Raw genomic sequence first — 17183 nt, forward strand, 5'->3', positions numbered from 1 at the left:
AACACATCGTGAAGTATATTTGCCATATTACGTAAAATTATTATCTTTCTTGGATTCCTTCTGGTTCTGCTGTGCATGTGTGCAGAAGTTGAAATGGTTCCAGCCAGAAAATAGTGCTGATGTTGATGTGCATGTATGAAGGAGCTTCTGATCTTTAACCTGAAACACTACAAATAAGTCAACTTTCCATGCTTTGTCTGGTTTGCTTCATTGATAAAACTTGTTTTGCTTCCACGTCTTGAATGATTAACAGGAGGAGGAGAACGCAAGTCTTATTCTAGTATGGAAAATGAATTAAGACAAAAGAATGACTGACGGACCTAAGGAAAAATTCTTTTGTTCTTTATCAAGAGATATGGAGATATTATGATATGGTATTCAGTATTATACTGAATAGCTATAATCTATGGGATGTTTTATAGTGTTATGTTAATATTGTTATATTAATCAATCTAGGGTAATGAGCTGGCAGAATTGTTAGCACCCCAGGCAAAATACTGGGTTCAATTGCTGCTGGGGTCAACTTTACTATTCTTCCTCTCAGGGTTGATAAGTAAAAGTTGAGCACTGGGGTTGATTTAATTGACTTAGCCCCTTCCATGAAATAGCTGGCCTAGTGCCAAAATTTGAAAGCAATATTATGCTATATTAATCTCATCATCATTGTTCAACGTCTGCTTTCCATGGATGATTTGACTGAGGACTGGCGAACCAGATGGCTGCACCAGGCTCCAATCTGATCTGGCAGTTTCTACAGCTGGATGCCCTTCCTAATGCCAACCGCTCGATGAATCTGGGATGTCTGATTCATCGTGATGTTTGATTCTAGACTTAACATATTTCATGCCTTTGTAAGATATTGTCCTGTAGGATCAGTTGTTTTATATTTTCTTTTGTACATTATGTTTTATTTGTGGTACTTGAAACTTATTCTCATTTCATTTTCCATTTTTTTTCAAAAGAAAATGAAAATTTCCAACAAACTTCAGGAGAAACGACAGAAGACTGCACGCTGGAGAAAAAAGGGCCCGAAAGCACAGGAGAAACGTCGGTCACAAAATCTTGGATTAGCTTTAAAGCTTCAGAAGGATGTGGAAAAACAACAGCAAGAGGAGGCCATAAGATTGGACATTATGCGGGAGCAGTTAAGGTTCGTTGAAATTCCACTGAAATCATAATTGCTTAATGTTGGATTCCATCATTGTATGGTTAAATTTATTTAACAACGACATGATTTCAGGTTCACTGTCACTGTGCAGCACATCAGGCAAGTGTCTTGTATCATAAGCTCAAGTTGACCAATGCTTTGTCAGTGAAATTTCATAGATAGAAACATTAAACCTTGTCTGAGGGACTACTCCAGTTTTTGTGACAGAAACTTCTGTCACCTGGTTTGACTCCACATCTGGTTCTTGGAGGCCTTTAGCAGAGTACACACTCTTTCACTTTCAAGATGGGTCTCTGATCTAAAAATAAGTTCTTCCCTCCTTCTAATAGCCTTGGACACACTGAGAAAGAACTTTAAATACTGCTCTTCTCTTCTGGTGCAACTCTAAAAATATTTCGAAGATCTTTTAGATAGAATTTATGGCTTGTGGGGAATTAGGAAATTCATCACAAGAGCAGGGGATGTGTCATTTTAAGTGTATGTTGAAAGAAGGAAGATATTCAATGACAGGAGAAGAAAATGATCAGAATATGTAAGATGTATTGAGTGACATATTTACTCATGAGATCCATTAATCCAATGAGTTTGTTGCAGACCATTGAAAACTTTTGATTCTGTATAGAGATGAAGAGAATATTGTATATTTGGAGTAGCTTTCCTCACTGTTCTTTTGAAACCTAAAGGAGAATTCAGCTTAGCAGCAGAAATTAAACGAAATATTTGTCAGACATACAGCTCCTTGATTATTATTGTGGTGAACTGTTCTCTATGTTTTTTAAGTGGCTGTGTGGTAAGTAGCTTGCTAACCAACCACATGGTTCCGGGTTCAGTCCCACTGCGTGGTACCTTGGGCAAGTGTCTTCTACTATAGCCTCGGGCCGACCAATGCCTTGTGAGTGGATTTGGTAGACGGAAACTGAAAGAAGCCTGTCGTATATATGTATATATATATATGTGTGTGTGTGTGTGTATATATATATGTTTGTGTGTCTGTGTTTGTCCCCCTAGCATTGCTTGACAACCGATGCTGGTGTGTTTACGTCCCCGTCACCTAGCGGTTCGGCAAAAGAGCCCGATAGAATAAGTACTGGGCTTACAAAAGAATAAGTCCCGGGGTCGAGTTGCTCGACTAAAGGCGGTGCTCCAGCATGGCCGCAGTCAAATGACTGAAACAAGTAAAAGAGTAAAAGTATTCCAACTGTGACCATCCTGTTTTTATGGCTATCTATAGAACCATCTTATCTAATACATATATTCTTTAAGATTTTGGAATGAAGATGTTCTATGATTTAAGATTTCTGGCAGTCTCTTGGATATTCTGTTGAGTAATGCATGTCGGAGTAGCTACAGATTGGTGTGTGTAAACTTTCATTTTTGTTTTGTTCTTTGTTTAAATTCTTGATATCTTTATATTCTTTCATACTTCTCAGGCTGGAGAAAATGAAGCTGGAGAAAGAAAAACTACTAAAATACAGAATGGAAAAAGAAATTCTCAAAATGGAAAGACGTAGTGTAGAGATGCGCTGTGCTGAAATGTTGCGGTAAGAGACAGTTTGTGATATATTACTCTTACTATATCAACTTAATGTCTGTTTTATTTTTTTCTGATAATCTTTGATATCACTTACTTAATCTGATAATGTTTTTTGATTTCCGTTTGTATAATTTCTTGTTTGTTTTGTTTGTGGCATTGGTGATTAGGATGTAGGACCTTTTCCTAATTGTGGAAAGTAACCTCAAATGAGATTCATACGTATGAAATAACAAATGTATGAAAAGATATTGTAATGTTGATCTTTTGATCTCATAATGAAGGAAGCAAGACAATGACCCAGTAGTGTTGTTTGTTGTTTAAAATAGGCTGGAAGAAATAACGCATTCTGTGCAGAGACCTCCAGATCGAAAGAACCCACGTAAGGGAGAGCTCTGGGATGAACCCAAAAGACGCAGGATGATGAATTCCAGGAACCTTCCTAGATTTGAACCTCCATTCCAGAATGAATCTCGGTAAGTTATGGGTGATGGAGACAATGTCATTATTACCTAATTCTATTATGTATATAATTTAATGAGGGCAACACGTGATATGTGACTGGAACAAAGCTTGTCAGACCAAGGGTGACATGATGGTGGATTAGTGAAGTAGACAGGATCATAGAAGAGAAAAGACAGGTTTAAAAATAGTGGAAATGGAGGTGGCTGACAGGGAAGGTAGGTGACAGGTCTATCTAGCAAGAGCAGAAGTAGAAAGAAAGGTTTGCTAATGTCTCACATGAGGATCAGAGATGATAGGTGTTCCAAATTGCTAGACAAGATATCAAAGAGAATTGAGATGCTGTGGGTGATAAATGGGTATAGATGGGTAAATGATATGCTTGCACTTCGTGACTTTGTAAAGAAAGAGGTTTGGAAGTGTTACTAGGAAAGGCTATTAAATGTGGAGAATACATGTGAGAAAGGGAATCTTCCCAGTTTGAACCCAACTGAGGGATCAGCTATCCAAGTTGACAGAAGTATGATAGATAAAACAATAAAGGATGTGAAGATGGGCAAAGCCTTAGTCCATCGGGAATTACCACTGAGATGCTTAAAATATCTGTTGGAGTAGGATATGGTCTAGTCACCTGTATAGTTAATCAAGTTATTCAGGAAGTTGTCATCACCAATGGCTAGTGTAGCAGCGTTATAGTTAGCTGCTACAAATATTAGGGAGATGCTTTAGAGAGAAGTAATTACAGAGGTGTCAAATTGCTGAACCAGGTAATGAAAGTCGGAGAGATATATAGAGAGAAAGAGTGTGTTATAGCCCAATTAATTAGAAACAGGTTAGATGAAATACAGTTTGGGTTTGTGTTAGGGAGAAGTACTACTGATACTATCTTCTCAGACAACTGTACAAGAAGTATTTAGCAAAGAGTAAACTGTTGTACTTGGCATTTGCTGACATGGAGAAAGCCTTTGACAGAGTCCCTCTGTCTGTGATATGGGAGTCTCCGAGGAAGCTATAGGTAGATGAATGGCTTTTGAAACCAGTAAAAACTATTTACAGGGATGCTGTCAGTAAGGTGAGAATTAGTTGCGAGTACAGTGGTCAGTTTATCATACAGTTAGGCATTCACCAGGGCTCAGTTCCCTCCTAATCATCACTGCTCTCCAGGCCATAACAGAAAAATTCAAGACCGGATACCACTGTGAACAAGTATATGCTGAGGATTTCCCTCTCACTACAGAATCTGCAACAGAATTAGAAAAGAAATTCCAGGCATGGAAGCAAAACCTGAAATTGAAGGGCCTTAACCCTTTCGTTACTATATTTCTGACCAAAATACACCCCTCATGAGTTTCAATTAAATTCTAAAATAATCATGAATTTAGGCTTGTTTCATTAAATAACTGTAACTTTTTTACTTATCAACATTTTAATGAAATATTTGGAACATAATTAAAGGAAGGGTTCTTAATCAATTCTATTGCATAACTTTTGACTCAAAGTGACTTTAATTACAGGTAAATCCAGGTAAATTGAGCAAAAGGTAAAAATATTAAAATTTTAAATTGAGCAAAAGGTAAAAAATAAAAATTTTGTTTAAACATCACTATAGAAAATGAATCATCAGCTAATATTCAAATGGGTATGCAACAAAATTTTGATAAAGAAGAATTGTGCACATCAGTTGAATTTAATGCACAACAGGTGTACCATAAAGGTGGAATAAACTGAAATATTGGAATCCACCGTAAGTTTGACCGAACTAAAGAAATCAGTCAAAAAATAATATACGGCCCTGGTTATGGTATGGAAGTGATAAATTCCAGACCATATCGTTCCCTAGGCCATGCTGACTAATATTATTTTCCCTGTATAAAAACTAAATCCACGCAGTACCCAGTAATTTGCTTCACAAATTTCCCAAACTTTGAACCCCGATTTTGGGTTTGTTTACAATCTGCGTAAGTGCGTTTCCACATTGATCGCTTCAAACAATAACTTCCAGACCACATCGTACCCTAAGCCATGCTGACTAACATTATTTTCCCTGTATAAAAACTAAATCCACGCAGTACCCAGTAATTTGCTTCACAAATTTCCCAAACTTTGAACCCCGATTTTGGGTTTGTTTACAATCTGCGTAAGTTTGTTTCCACATTGATCGCTTCAAACTAGCATACTGAAAAAAATAAAAGTCTAATGGTTTCACTTCCTAAGAAAGGCTATAGATAAACTTTATCTCCTCAGAAAAATTGCTAATAAAAACATTTAAAAAGTTTTTTTACTTCATTCCGATGTAAAATCGTCTTCGCTGTCGCCTTGGCCGCTTTGTTTCTTCGGAAGGCGCTGCTTTCATTTTCGGATAAAAAAATATTCATTATTTTGTACACCACGTGCTTTAGTACCTATTTCATTCTTTTTCTCGATATCTCCCTATTTTCCGTTGACAAAGCTTTAAATTCGGAATCAATGCTTGATAACATGAAACTCCTATCCATTTTCAAAGTTGAAGAAAAATCGATGCCGTAAAACATGTGGAAAAAAATCTCCCAAAATTCACTGAGTTGAGATATCACTTCAAGCAATGTCGGATACTATAACTTAACTATTTACAATGTGAAATCACATGCTTTAACGAATGTACCAACGAGATTTGGGTTCAAATTTACATTTAAATAACAATGGGTTCTAACGGCCGGGTTGATACTTTGAACCAAAAAATTGTTCGGCCGGCTACGGCCGGGTTAGTAACGAAAGGGTTAAAGTTAACTTAGCAAGACCAAGGTTCTAGTAAGCAAGAACTACCTACATCAGGTAAATGGCCCTGCTTTAATATGTAGGAAGGGTGTAGGCAGGAAATCCTTATAGTGTACCCTTTACTAACTGTGGAAATCCATGTAGTGCAGTGGGATCACAGGAAGATTAACAGCAACAGTAGTGTTTGTATGTGGAAGATGCTCATGTGCCATAAAGATCAAGGATGAATAGCAAATTGATTCTCTTAAATGCTCTGGGGACTTCCTAGAGTCTGATACTGTTGTGATGAGAGTTACAACATCACCCCTCCCCCTTGCGAGAGATAGACTGGTCCGAGTGAAGTTCAGGTTAGTTCACAAGGAATATCGATTATTAGTTTGTTACTGTTGTGTGGTTGTCTTATTTATTGTACGTAACAAATTGCGTTACAACATCTGGCAACAAGGTTATTTAGCAATTTGTTCATGATACAACTAGTTAAATAATGGAAGTCCTATTAGCTTCCATAGTACAGTTGCAAAAGCAAGTAGAAGAGCAGCAACAGCAGTTGCAGAAGCAACTATTACAGCAACAACTACAACAACAACAATTATTAGAACTATATTCCAAAAAGTCCCAAAATGAGGTAAGTTCATTTTTGCTGGACGATGTTTCAAACTCGATTAATGAATTCAGTTATAACCCAGAGGAAGATATAAATTTTTGCATTGTTCTACAGAAGGTACAAGGAGAGTTTTAAGCAAGATTGCAAACCATGGGCGGACAAAAATGAGATTGCCTAAACGAAAAAGATATTAATTTTCCAAAAAAAAAAAAAAAACAAGAGTGCTAACGAGTGCTTAGTATGGACGTAAAGAAAAAGTGCTGTGTGCAACAAACAATACTACCTTAAAAGTCGGGCAACAATTAAGGCAGAACAGCTAAAAAAAAAAAGGAAAGATAGAGAGGTGCTAGAAGGAAAAAAATTTTTAATTCCACTTTCTCACTAGTTGAAATCTCAAAAGGGGAGCTGTTGTTTTGAGAGTTATGACATCCCCTTGCAAGAGATAGACTGGTCTGAGTAAAATATAAATAGTAACAATCCGAGTGAGTTCATCAGAGGTTCAGAGTTTGGAGTCGAGTGAAGTTGGGTGGCGTCAGTTGATTAGTTCATAAGGAATATTGATTATTGGTTTATAAAGAGATTTGTTAGTTCATTACACTGTTGTTTGGTTATCTTATATATTGTATGTAACAAATTATGTTACAACAGTTGCCAAGGTGATGTAATTTGCAATGGAGGAGGATGTTCTGAAAGAGTAGTGGCTACAATAAGAACAGACAGAGAAAAGTTTAGAATGAAAGCTATTACTTTTGTTGGCAACAAAAGTTCACTCTCAGCAAGTGAAAAGCAAATAGTATGATGCTTGTGTACATACAGCAAAGCCACATGTCAGTGAGATATGGGCCCTGAATGCAGAGGACATCCGAAGACTAGAGAGGAATGTGGTTAGTATGCTCTGGAGGTGCAATGTCTGTGTGCTGGAACTTGCGGAAGAGGGAGTCCCAGGAAGACAAGGGAAGAAGTATTGAAGTTTGATCTCAAGATGCTGGGCCTTGTGGAAGAGATGACAAAGGAATGAGATGATTGGTGTTTCACTGTGCTCTAGAAGACCTATCCATTACAGTAAAAAATAGTATCCTAAAATGACTTGTTTATACAGGGCTCTGCCCTTACCTCCTCTCTATGTGACATATCAAGAATTTGAGAATCCCCTGATTCTCATCCCCTAACACCGATCACTCCTCCATCTTTGGTTCTACTAAGCTGCTATAATCATCTGAGAGCAGAATTGGCACTTCTATTCACTAACAACTGTTCACCTCTCTATCCCCCCTCCTCGTCCTGAACCACTTCGATTCCTCATCATAATCGCTGCCCACACTATTTCCACCGGTCGCGTCCATGCGATACCTTCAACTACTGCTCTCTCCTGCTGCTATACTCCATTTTAAAACCTCTTCCACTCCGCTACTCTCAGACCTTGAACATCACCCCACTACTTTTTGGTCTTATACCCTTCTTGAGCCACTCTCATATCTCTTATCTTGCCCCTCTTCATACTGGTATTCGTCTTCAAATACACCTCTGTCCTTGTTCATTACTTATTATATTCACCTCCATCTTTGTCTTTAATTATCTTTTGTTTTCCCCACACCCTTATGAAAGTATCCAATCGCACCTCCTCCCCTATGACCCACTGTCCATATCCTCATTTGTGCTCACCCTCTTGTACCTTGCCCTAGCCCAAATCACTACCTTCATTTTACCTCCTTTTATAGCAAGATGCCTGTACTTGGTCCTCTGTCAAACTTTAGCCTTTCAACACTTGGCATGAAGCTACCCAACTCTGCTTCCCCTTTCAAACACTTCCTTCTTAGTAGTGGGAGCTGTTTCTTTCTTTTTCTATTTCAGTCCTACAAGTTTACATAGCTTTCCTCACTAGTGCCAGTGGCATGAAAAGTGCACCCAGTACACTCTGCAGAGTGGTTGGCATTAGGAAGGGCATCCAGCTATGGAAACCATGCCAATTCTGGTATAGTAGCTTGGCACAGACTTGCAGCTTGCTGGATCCTGTCAAACCACGTATCCCATACAAACATGGAAAATAGATGTTAGATAACAGTAATAAGAGTAATAATGATGATGATGATGATTGTGTGTGTGTGTGTTCATTTACTTGTTTCAGTCATTTGACTATGACCATGCTGGAGCATTGCCATAGGCTATATATTATTTCATCCATTTTTTTTTATCTCTTTCTCTCTCTCTCTCTCAGCTTTGAACAACTTGAGGAACCAGATTATGGAAGACAAATGGACCGTTTTGAAAGAAGGGAGGGCAGAGAAACTGGAGGCCGTTTCAATGAATATAAAGAAAGAGAAATGATGAGAAGGGAGATGGATCTCTTCCGAGATTTTCGAGGCAGTGGTGAAAGACGACCTGATGACCAGTTTCTAACAGATGACCATCTCAATCGGTAATTTTGCTCTTTATTGAAACCTGAAATTTTTTTACTGCTGCTTTTAGCTATAAATGCAGGTTGATGTTGATTTACACACCATGTTGCATACATAATAACAAAGCGCCTCTTGTTCAACATGTTTCTAAATACTTCTGTGATATAGTAATTTCCTACTTACTGTTGTGTCTGATTCACCTTTATTTCCAGGATGCCCAACGAGTTCAGAAGAGATATGGGACCAAGTGGAGAACTTGATAGAAGATTTAATGGTCCTGACCGAGGAAGAGATATCGACAGACAAATTATTCCAGCTCATAATAGATCAGGTCGAATGAGAACTTCTGGTAAATTTTCATTGTTTCTCACAATATCTTTTTCATCTTTTACTTGTTTTGATCACTAGACTGTGGCCATGCTGGGGCACTGCCTTGAATTTTTTCGAATGTATCAACCCCGATACTTATTTTTTAAGCCTGGTACTTATTCTGTCAGTCTCTTTTGCTGAACTGCTAAATTATGGAGACACACACCAACACCAGTTGTCAAGTGGCAGTGGGGGGGACAAACAGACACAATGACAAACACACACAGACACACATATATACTTATATACATACAACGGACTTCTTTCAGTTTCTGTCTACCAAATCCACTGACAAAGCTTTGGCTGGCCTGAGGCTATAGTAGAAGACACATGCTCGAGCTACCATGCAGTGGAAGTGAACCCAGAACCATGTGGTTAGGAAGCAGGCTTCTTATCACACAATCACGCCTGCACTTATATATCTATATTATCTCTAGTTGTCTCCTTCCCTATTCATTTCTCCAGCTCTCATCTGTATATATATATATATCACTCACTACATCCTCAGAACCCTATTCTTCCCTATATCTCTGTCTCTACATCCATCAGCCCACTTCTCTGTAGGTATCTCTTGTTCTGTTAGAAAAAATGAATTTATTGAAAACTTTTATCATATTTGTGTTTTAATAAAGAATATATTTTCTGTTTTTTTTAATTCTTGTCTTCTTCCTTTTAGGTGGTGGGCCTGAGCAGAGACCTTCTTGGGGGTCTGGCAGTGTAGATAGGAAAGCGGAAAACTGGTCCCACATGCATGGAAACATGAACAGTGATATGATCCGACCCAATGACCGGTGCCTTGGTAACCCCATGAACACAACAGGGCGAGATGCTACTGGAGCATTTGTTGCCAGTAGTAGCAGTGGTGGGATGGGACAGAAACAGAGACCTGGTAACATGTTTGGCAGCTCTCAACCACAAGGTGGGATGATGATGATGAATACACATGGTGGTAGCAACAACATGGGTGGACGTGTGCAACAGCCTCGCTTTAATGTTTACAACATTATGGGATCCATGTGAAACCCAAACTGAGGACCAAGGGGTGGGAGTCTTGGCAGGGTGTTTGACTCGGAGGGGCAGATGGAACCTGAGACAGATAATAAAACCCTGCCCTACAGCCATATATCACCCCCAACCTTCATTCCAATTGTCACTTAGTGTTTGGTTCCTGAGCATCCAATCATATTTCTGTCCTTCCATATTTTTTTAACTGACACATGTGCACACACACAAATGTGTGTGTGTACACATACACCCAGAATCACACTAATAGCTTAGGAGTGAATTTAGGATTTCTCAGTTTTCCGTTATGTTTTTATTATTCTGTGTACCGTAATTTCTATTTTTATTTCAGATTCTTCAGTTTTTGGGTGAACCACGCTAACAGCTTTTGAATGAAAATAGCCCATCTAGACATTTGTTTTTAGAAAATGAATAATAATGATACATATTAAGCATACACTGTGTATATATTTAATAGAAAACCATAATAATATTATAACATTGACATAATGAATTATTTAGCCACATGAGCGCCATTTTGACGGATAACTTCAAAAACTATACTAGTCATAGAAGGCAGCGAGCTGGCAGAATTGTTAGCATGCCAGGCAAAATGCTTCGTGGTATTTCATCTGCTACTGTGTTCTGAGTTCAAATTCCACCACCGAGGTCAACTTTCCTTTCGTCCTTTCGGAGTCCATAAATTAAGTTCCAGTTGTGTACTGGGGTCAATCCGATCGACTGGCCCCATACTCTGAAATTTCAGGCCTTGTGTTTATTATGATAGAAAGGAATTTCTTAATAGCAGCAGGTTGGACTGCCTCTTCTGCAGCTTTGATGGTTGCCCATAAAACATCTTTTGATGTAAATTGGCATCCATCGGCATAAACATCTTGTTTAATGATGGATCAAAAATTTTCAATAGGGTTGAGAACTGGTGATGCTCATGGCCACACCATCAACCTCTCACCTTGTATGTTGTAAGGCCCTAGGAATGCTTGGGTGGTCCTAGCAGAGTGGGAGGGAGCATTGTCATGCATGAATACGAGATTCTTTAGAAGTGACAGCAGTATGTCATCTAACCAGGGATCCAAGACCTCCTTCAGGAGATTGCAGTAGGCTGCTACAGTCACTTTAAACTCTTCAGGCACCCTGACTGGGCTAACAAGTCTGTCACCAATGATACCAGCCTACAACATGACTCCCTCACCCTGTTGTTGATGTCGTAAACGTTGGTGACGCTCATCTCCAAAATAGACCGAACCTTTTTGCCCAACCATCAGGTTCGTCAAGGGTCGCCTTGGTTTCATCAGTGAATAGAACACAACTGAGTTTAATGTCGTATCATTGGGCCCATTGAAGCCTCAAACTCCTGTGACGAGGCAGTTTCAGGGGTTGTCGCATTGAAGCCATGGTCCAAAGGATGTAATTTCTGGTGGGTTTTGGTACATGAGGAAGTCTGGAGGCAGTGAAAATGGCTTTGCTTGTTTGTGCAGGTTTCCCCACATAAGTTGCAGCTAATATTCCTTAAATCCCTAACTGTCATACTCTTGGTGGTCCCACAATTGGATCATTTCTTGTTTGGCTCTCATGTGGCTAAATAATTCATTATGTCAATAAATATTATATTATTATTATGGTTTTCTGTTAAATATATACACAATGCATGCTTGGAAGAAAAAAAATGTCTAGATGGGCTGTCTTCATTCAAAAGCTGTTAGTGTGGTTCACCCCAAAACTGAAGAATATGAAATAAAAACAAAAAAAAAACCCCAAAGAAATCACGTTACACAGGTTTAATGAAAGCTGGGAAAAATTTATCAAAATCAATTCACAGAAAACCGAGAAATCCTAATTTCACTCCTAAGCTATTATTGTGTTTCTGTGTGTGTGTATGTATATATATATATATATATATATATATATATATATACATACACACACACTCAGATCCATCTTCCTATCTCCATACCACTCCTCTTTTACTGTCTTTATTTATTTCCTGCATTCTGTTCTTATCTTTCTATTATTTCCCCTACTTCACTTATTTGAATATATTAACAATGAAAGAGGAGATGGGGAAGAACCCAGACATTGTATTTACTAGGTGGTGGGAGATGGGGGGAAAAGAGCAACTAAAGAATGTAATAAAGAAGTAAAAAGAGACCACATAGAATGTAATATATGGAAAAATAAATTTTATTCACTACAAAACACAAAGGATTTTGATTGTCATTTCTCACTGCTTCATGTACTCTTCTTAACCTTGCTTTATACCTCTGTTGTTTCCTTTACTCTCTCTGAATCCTGTTTCTTTACTACCCACAAGGGGCTAAACACAGAGGGGACAAACAAGAACAGACAAATGGATTAAGTCGATTACATCGACCCCAGTGCATAACTGGTACTTAATTTATCAACCCCGAAAGGATGAAAGGCAAAGTCGACCTCGGCGGAATTCGAACTCAGAACGTAACGGCAGATGAAATACGGCTACGCATTTCGCTCGGCGTGCTAACGGTTCTGCCAGCTCACCTCTGAATCCCTGTTACTGCTGTTATGTTAGTGTCTTCACCGGTAAGAAGACCCTATTTATGTTTGTATTTGGAGCATGTAGAGTTGATGGACCTGCTCCTCCTTCGTATCTTCTCTCCTTCCTTAAAAAAACTGTTCGGGTGGATTGAACATATGAGGGACAAATGGTCTGTTGGCATATAGCTTTCAGATTTGTTGGGGTTTACTAACTTCCCTGGTTATGTCATCAAAACAGCCTACTGTAGTGAGATGTTGGTTTATATCTTAGCAATGTCTCAATTTGTTGAGACTAACCTATTTCTTAAACTTTCGGTGCTTTTGACTCCCTAGTCAGTCACCATGTGTAATTATGATTCTTCAAAATTGTACATAACATAAATTTGAAAAAAATTTTAGATAAAAGGGAAAACTGAAAACCTTTTTGAATTTAATATCATCCTCCTTTTCCAGACTCTCTCCATGTTGGTATGGTTTCTATGACTGCATGTCCTTCCTAATGCCAACCACTTTTGTTATGGAGCGTACTGAATGCGTTTTTATTGGCACCATCACTAGAAAGATTTTCGATAGGGTTGAGAACTGGTGATAAAGTTCCTAGCCATCATCACAGTCGTACCTCTTTTATTTCTATTAAAAAGTGTGTTTCAAAGCTAACTACTTTCTCCAATAAACTCTTTATTATATCTTTCCCAATGGGAACATATCAATGTTCCTACACACAACAAAAGTTATGCTGCTACTTTGACATCCAGGAAGCTTTCGACTGTTTCTCAAACTATAAACTTAGACTTAAAATACTGGTCACTGAGCTTCACACAGAGCTTCACTGGAACTTCTCTGTTTTGATGGGGATTTTTTTTTTTCCATTAGGCCATGGAGTAGGATTTTAACTCAGAATGCAAAGCGCAGGAATAAATAAATACAGGGACGTAAACACATCAGCATCAGTTGTCAAGCGATGGTGGGGACAAACACATACTAGCTGTAAAAAAAAATGTGTAGAATACGAATACGAAAAAAATATTTTTGCACAAACGAATGGGTGGGGAGAGGACCTTTGGAAAATTCACAAGATCCGATTTTTCCCTCATAACTTACTGGAAAATGGATATATATTATTAAAATTTTAGAAACATCGTTCAAATGGCACAAATTACGATTATAAAGAAGTTTGTGGGGGAAATATTTTCCGATGGGATGGGAGAGAACTGTCAGAAAATTCACACGATCCGGTTTTTTTCCTCCTCATAACTATCAGGAAAATGGATATCTTTTGATGAAATTTTACAGAAATACCTTTCAAACAGCATAGATTATGGTTAAAAAGAAATTTGTGGGAAAAATGTTTTCCGAAGGGGTGGGGAGAGTATTGTCGGAAAGTTCACACGATCAGTTTTCCCCTCTCATAACTTTCAGGATCTAGTTTAGTGCCTGGTCACCAAAACGACAAAAAAAAAAAGACTATTAGGTGTAAAAAAATGTGTACAAAACGAATATGAGAAAAAAAATTACGCAAACAAACGGAGGTGGGGGAGATGACTTCAGAAAATTCACACGATCTGATTTTTTCCCTCATAACTTTCAGGAAAATGGATATTTTTCAATGGGGAAAAAATTTGGAAAAATCCCCGTCAAAATGGAGAAATTCCAACTTTCCTAATCTGAAACTCCTCTCCCCACCCAGAAAAAAATTCCTGCAAATTTCTTTATAATCGTAATCTATGCCGTTTGGAAGGTATTTGTATAAACTTTCATTTTCCTGAAAGTTATGAGGGAATAAATTCGGGTCATGTGAATTTTCTGAAACTTCTCGAAAAATTCTTTCCAACAAATCCCTATATACTCTGAATCTACAGCATCTAAGAATTTGATGAGAATTTTGTTAGAAAGTATCCATTTTTTTACCGGTGGGGGTGAGATATGCCTTTGTTTATATTTTACACTTTTTGTACCCTTGGAAACGCACATACGCTCCTGATATTGTTCTGACAAGATATTGGGTACCTAGCACTTATTAACTACTGTTCCTGTAGTTTCTGCCTTTTTCACCTAACTCTCTAAAAATAGCAGAAGAATCTTCACAGAATTTCAGATGCAGAACCTGTGTTTTTATGGGGGACTGGAGGTGCAATGAATGATTTTATCAACTACAAGCAACCAGATGTTGATATATTTTATATCATCAGGCAGGGCGCCACAATTGGCTCATTAACTCAAAAAGCATGTTATATTCTCACTTCTTTGCCTGTTCATAAACAATTATTCATTAAGATTGCAGTAGGTATTAATGCTATGCTAACTAAAAATTCATCTGGTGTTATCCACTTGTCGTCCCTCACAATTGAGGATATTGTTCATAAATTGAAAAATTTCAATTCAAATGTTGAATCTGTCAACTCATCAACAGTTGATGGATTTATCACCATTCCCACTGCCAACTTATGTCACATTAATAACACTTTTACTAAATCTGGTGTTCTTAAAACAACTGAACAGCAAAGATTAAATAGCTACATTATTAGGTTCATGGACAGTTTCCTGGCACCAATGGGATGTTTTCGGTTTGACCGACAGTTTTTTAAAAATAATTTCCACGTAACTAAACACTTTTAAACTTCGTATACTGGTAGAATGTGTTTATAAAACATCTTTTTCTCTTGGCTTTATTGAGAAAATTCTATGGTTTGTAAGATATTTGTTGCTTTTTTTTTTCTTCAATTTCTGCAATTTCAACCAAACAATGACGTCTATTGAGGTAAAAAAAACATTCTGTGCCGTATGAATATGTCCCTCGTTTAAGAAACAGATTGGGTTTATTTACATTTCTGAAGAAAAAAAAAGATACCCTTCCCCCCACCCCTAACCCTAAAACAGATTGAAATGCAATAGATCGATATTAGGGTCAATAGACGTCATTGATTGGTTGAAATTGCAGAAATTGAAGAAACGAAAAACAACAAATATCTTACAAACTATAGAATTTTCTCAATAAAGCCAAGAGAAAAAGATGTTTTATAAACACATTCTACCAGTATACGAAATTTATAAGTGTTTAGTTACGTGGAAATTATTTTAAAAAACTGCCGTTCAAACCGAAAAGATCCTCGACCTTTTGCAATCTGAGTTCAAATCCCGATGAGACCAACTTTGCTTTAACCCTTTCTGCGTCGACGAAAAAGTATTCGTCAAAATTGTCGGGTTGTTGAAACTGTAAGGACGTTGGATCGGATGCTTTGCGCTATTTATTCTTACGCCTTGCATTCTGAGTTAAAATCCTACCCAATGGTCTAAGAGGTAATACGTCCCTCAGTTTAACACCGCTATTTGTACTTTGGAATGCGGCTTTTGAGCTGGCGAGGAACTTTACTATATTTCAAGAGTCAAGAATCCCCGCCTCCCAAAAAATACAGGTCCTGCCATCTAGTGCTCAAAAGAACAGCTTAAAAGGGGAGTTAACTACTACTTAAAACTAACCTTCAACTTCATATCGTAGATGGCTTTAGGAAGCTGGAAGATTGCATCTTGACAAGATTATTGGGATTGAACGTCCAGAAAAGATAGGTAAGCAATATTATTTCCTGTTAAATATCCACATAGAGAATAAACGAATCCGACATGCGTCTGTGCGACACATACATGTTCGTACGAACGCACGGGTGTTGGAAGGTAGAATTCTGTTTCACTTAACGCCATTTACTCGCAGCATAACTTTTTTATTATTTTCAGGAATTTTCAGAAGGTTTTTGCGAATTTGTGTTTTACACACGGGATGCAAAACCAAGAATAAAAAAAAAAAGATTTTTTGGTGTGTGTTTTAAGGTCTATTTAGCTGTTATTTTTAGCCTATCTCACGACCACTTGATTACCCTTCTCCCCGGAAGATCGCCCACCTTTCTTTGTCACTCTGATGAATGTTGTTTTTTAAGTATCTTTCTTCTTAACAAACACATTTAATATAGTCTGTTGTGCTTGGATTTAATCAATAAATTCGGTCTCCGATTTTTTTAAATAAATTTGAAAAAAATGCATTTTTCATGGTTGTATGAATTACCACGTGTAGAATAAAAAAAATGAAATTCGTTAACATTTTCTGGAAAAAAAAATAAAGGTCGTTTACATAAGTTACAGTTTGTGTTTTGACTGGGAGTTTTCAGATTTTTTTTTTAACGGTTACAATTGGAAATAATGGAGCAAAAAAAAAATTTGGTCGATTTTGTGGACACTACGCACTTAAAAACGAGGGGAGAAATTTTCCCATTAAAAAAAAAAAATTAAACTCTAATATTTATGAATTTATTAGAATACATGACATTTTAAAAAATATCTTTTGTTTGAGTGTGTGGCTGTGGTAACAAGCTTGCG

At 37.6% G+C, this 17183-nt stretch overlaps 2 protein-coding genes across 7 annotated transcripts in view; both read left to right on the forward strand.

The window, feature by feature from the left end:
- The window catches only part of LOC115220782 (SAFB-like transcription modulator), a 35652-nt gene extending 25037 nt beyond the window's left edge, over positions 1–10615 (forward strand). Inside the window, exons 12-17 of one of the 2 annotated variants that reach the window (XM_036510535.1) lie at positions 966–1150; positions 2599–2709; positions 3029–3175; positions 8735–8935; positions 9128–9264; positions 9961–10615. In XM_036510535.1, the coding sequence (XP_036366428.1) occupies positions 966–1150; positions 2599–2709; positions 3029–3175; positions 8735–8935; positions 9128–9264; positions 9961–10304 (1125 nt within the window). In that variant the 3' untranslated portion in view covers positions 10305–10615. Of the gene's footprint in view, positions 1–962; positions 1151–2598; positions 2710–3028; positions 3176–8734; positions 8936–9127; positions 9265–9960 lie in introns of both variants that reach the window. The other variant, XM_029790930.2, reaches the window with a different exon arrangement.
- Positions 10616–16225: 5610 nt separating this feature from the next.
- LOC115220812 (epsin) overlaps positions 16226–17183 on the forward strand; it is a 28256-nt gene continuing 27298 nt past the window's right edge. For all 5 annotated transcript variants that reach the window (XM_029790977.2, XM_036510533.1, XM_029790979.2 and 2 more), the window contains exon 1: positions 16226–16382. The gene's annotated coding sequence lies outside the window, so the exon portion shown is untranslated. The remainder of the gene's footprint in view (positions 16383–17183) is intronic.

The sequence above is a fragment of the Octopus sinensis genome, linkage group LG17, assembly GCF_006345805.1.
Source record: "Octopus sinensis linkage group LG17, ASM634580v1, whole genome shotgun sequence".
Lineage (NCBI taxonomy): Eukaryota > Metazoa > Mollusca > Cephalopoda > Octopoda > Octopodidae > Octopus > Octopus sinensis.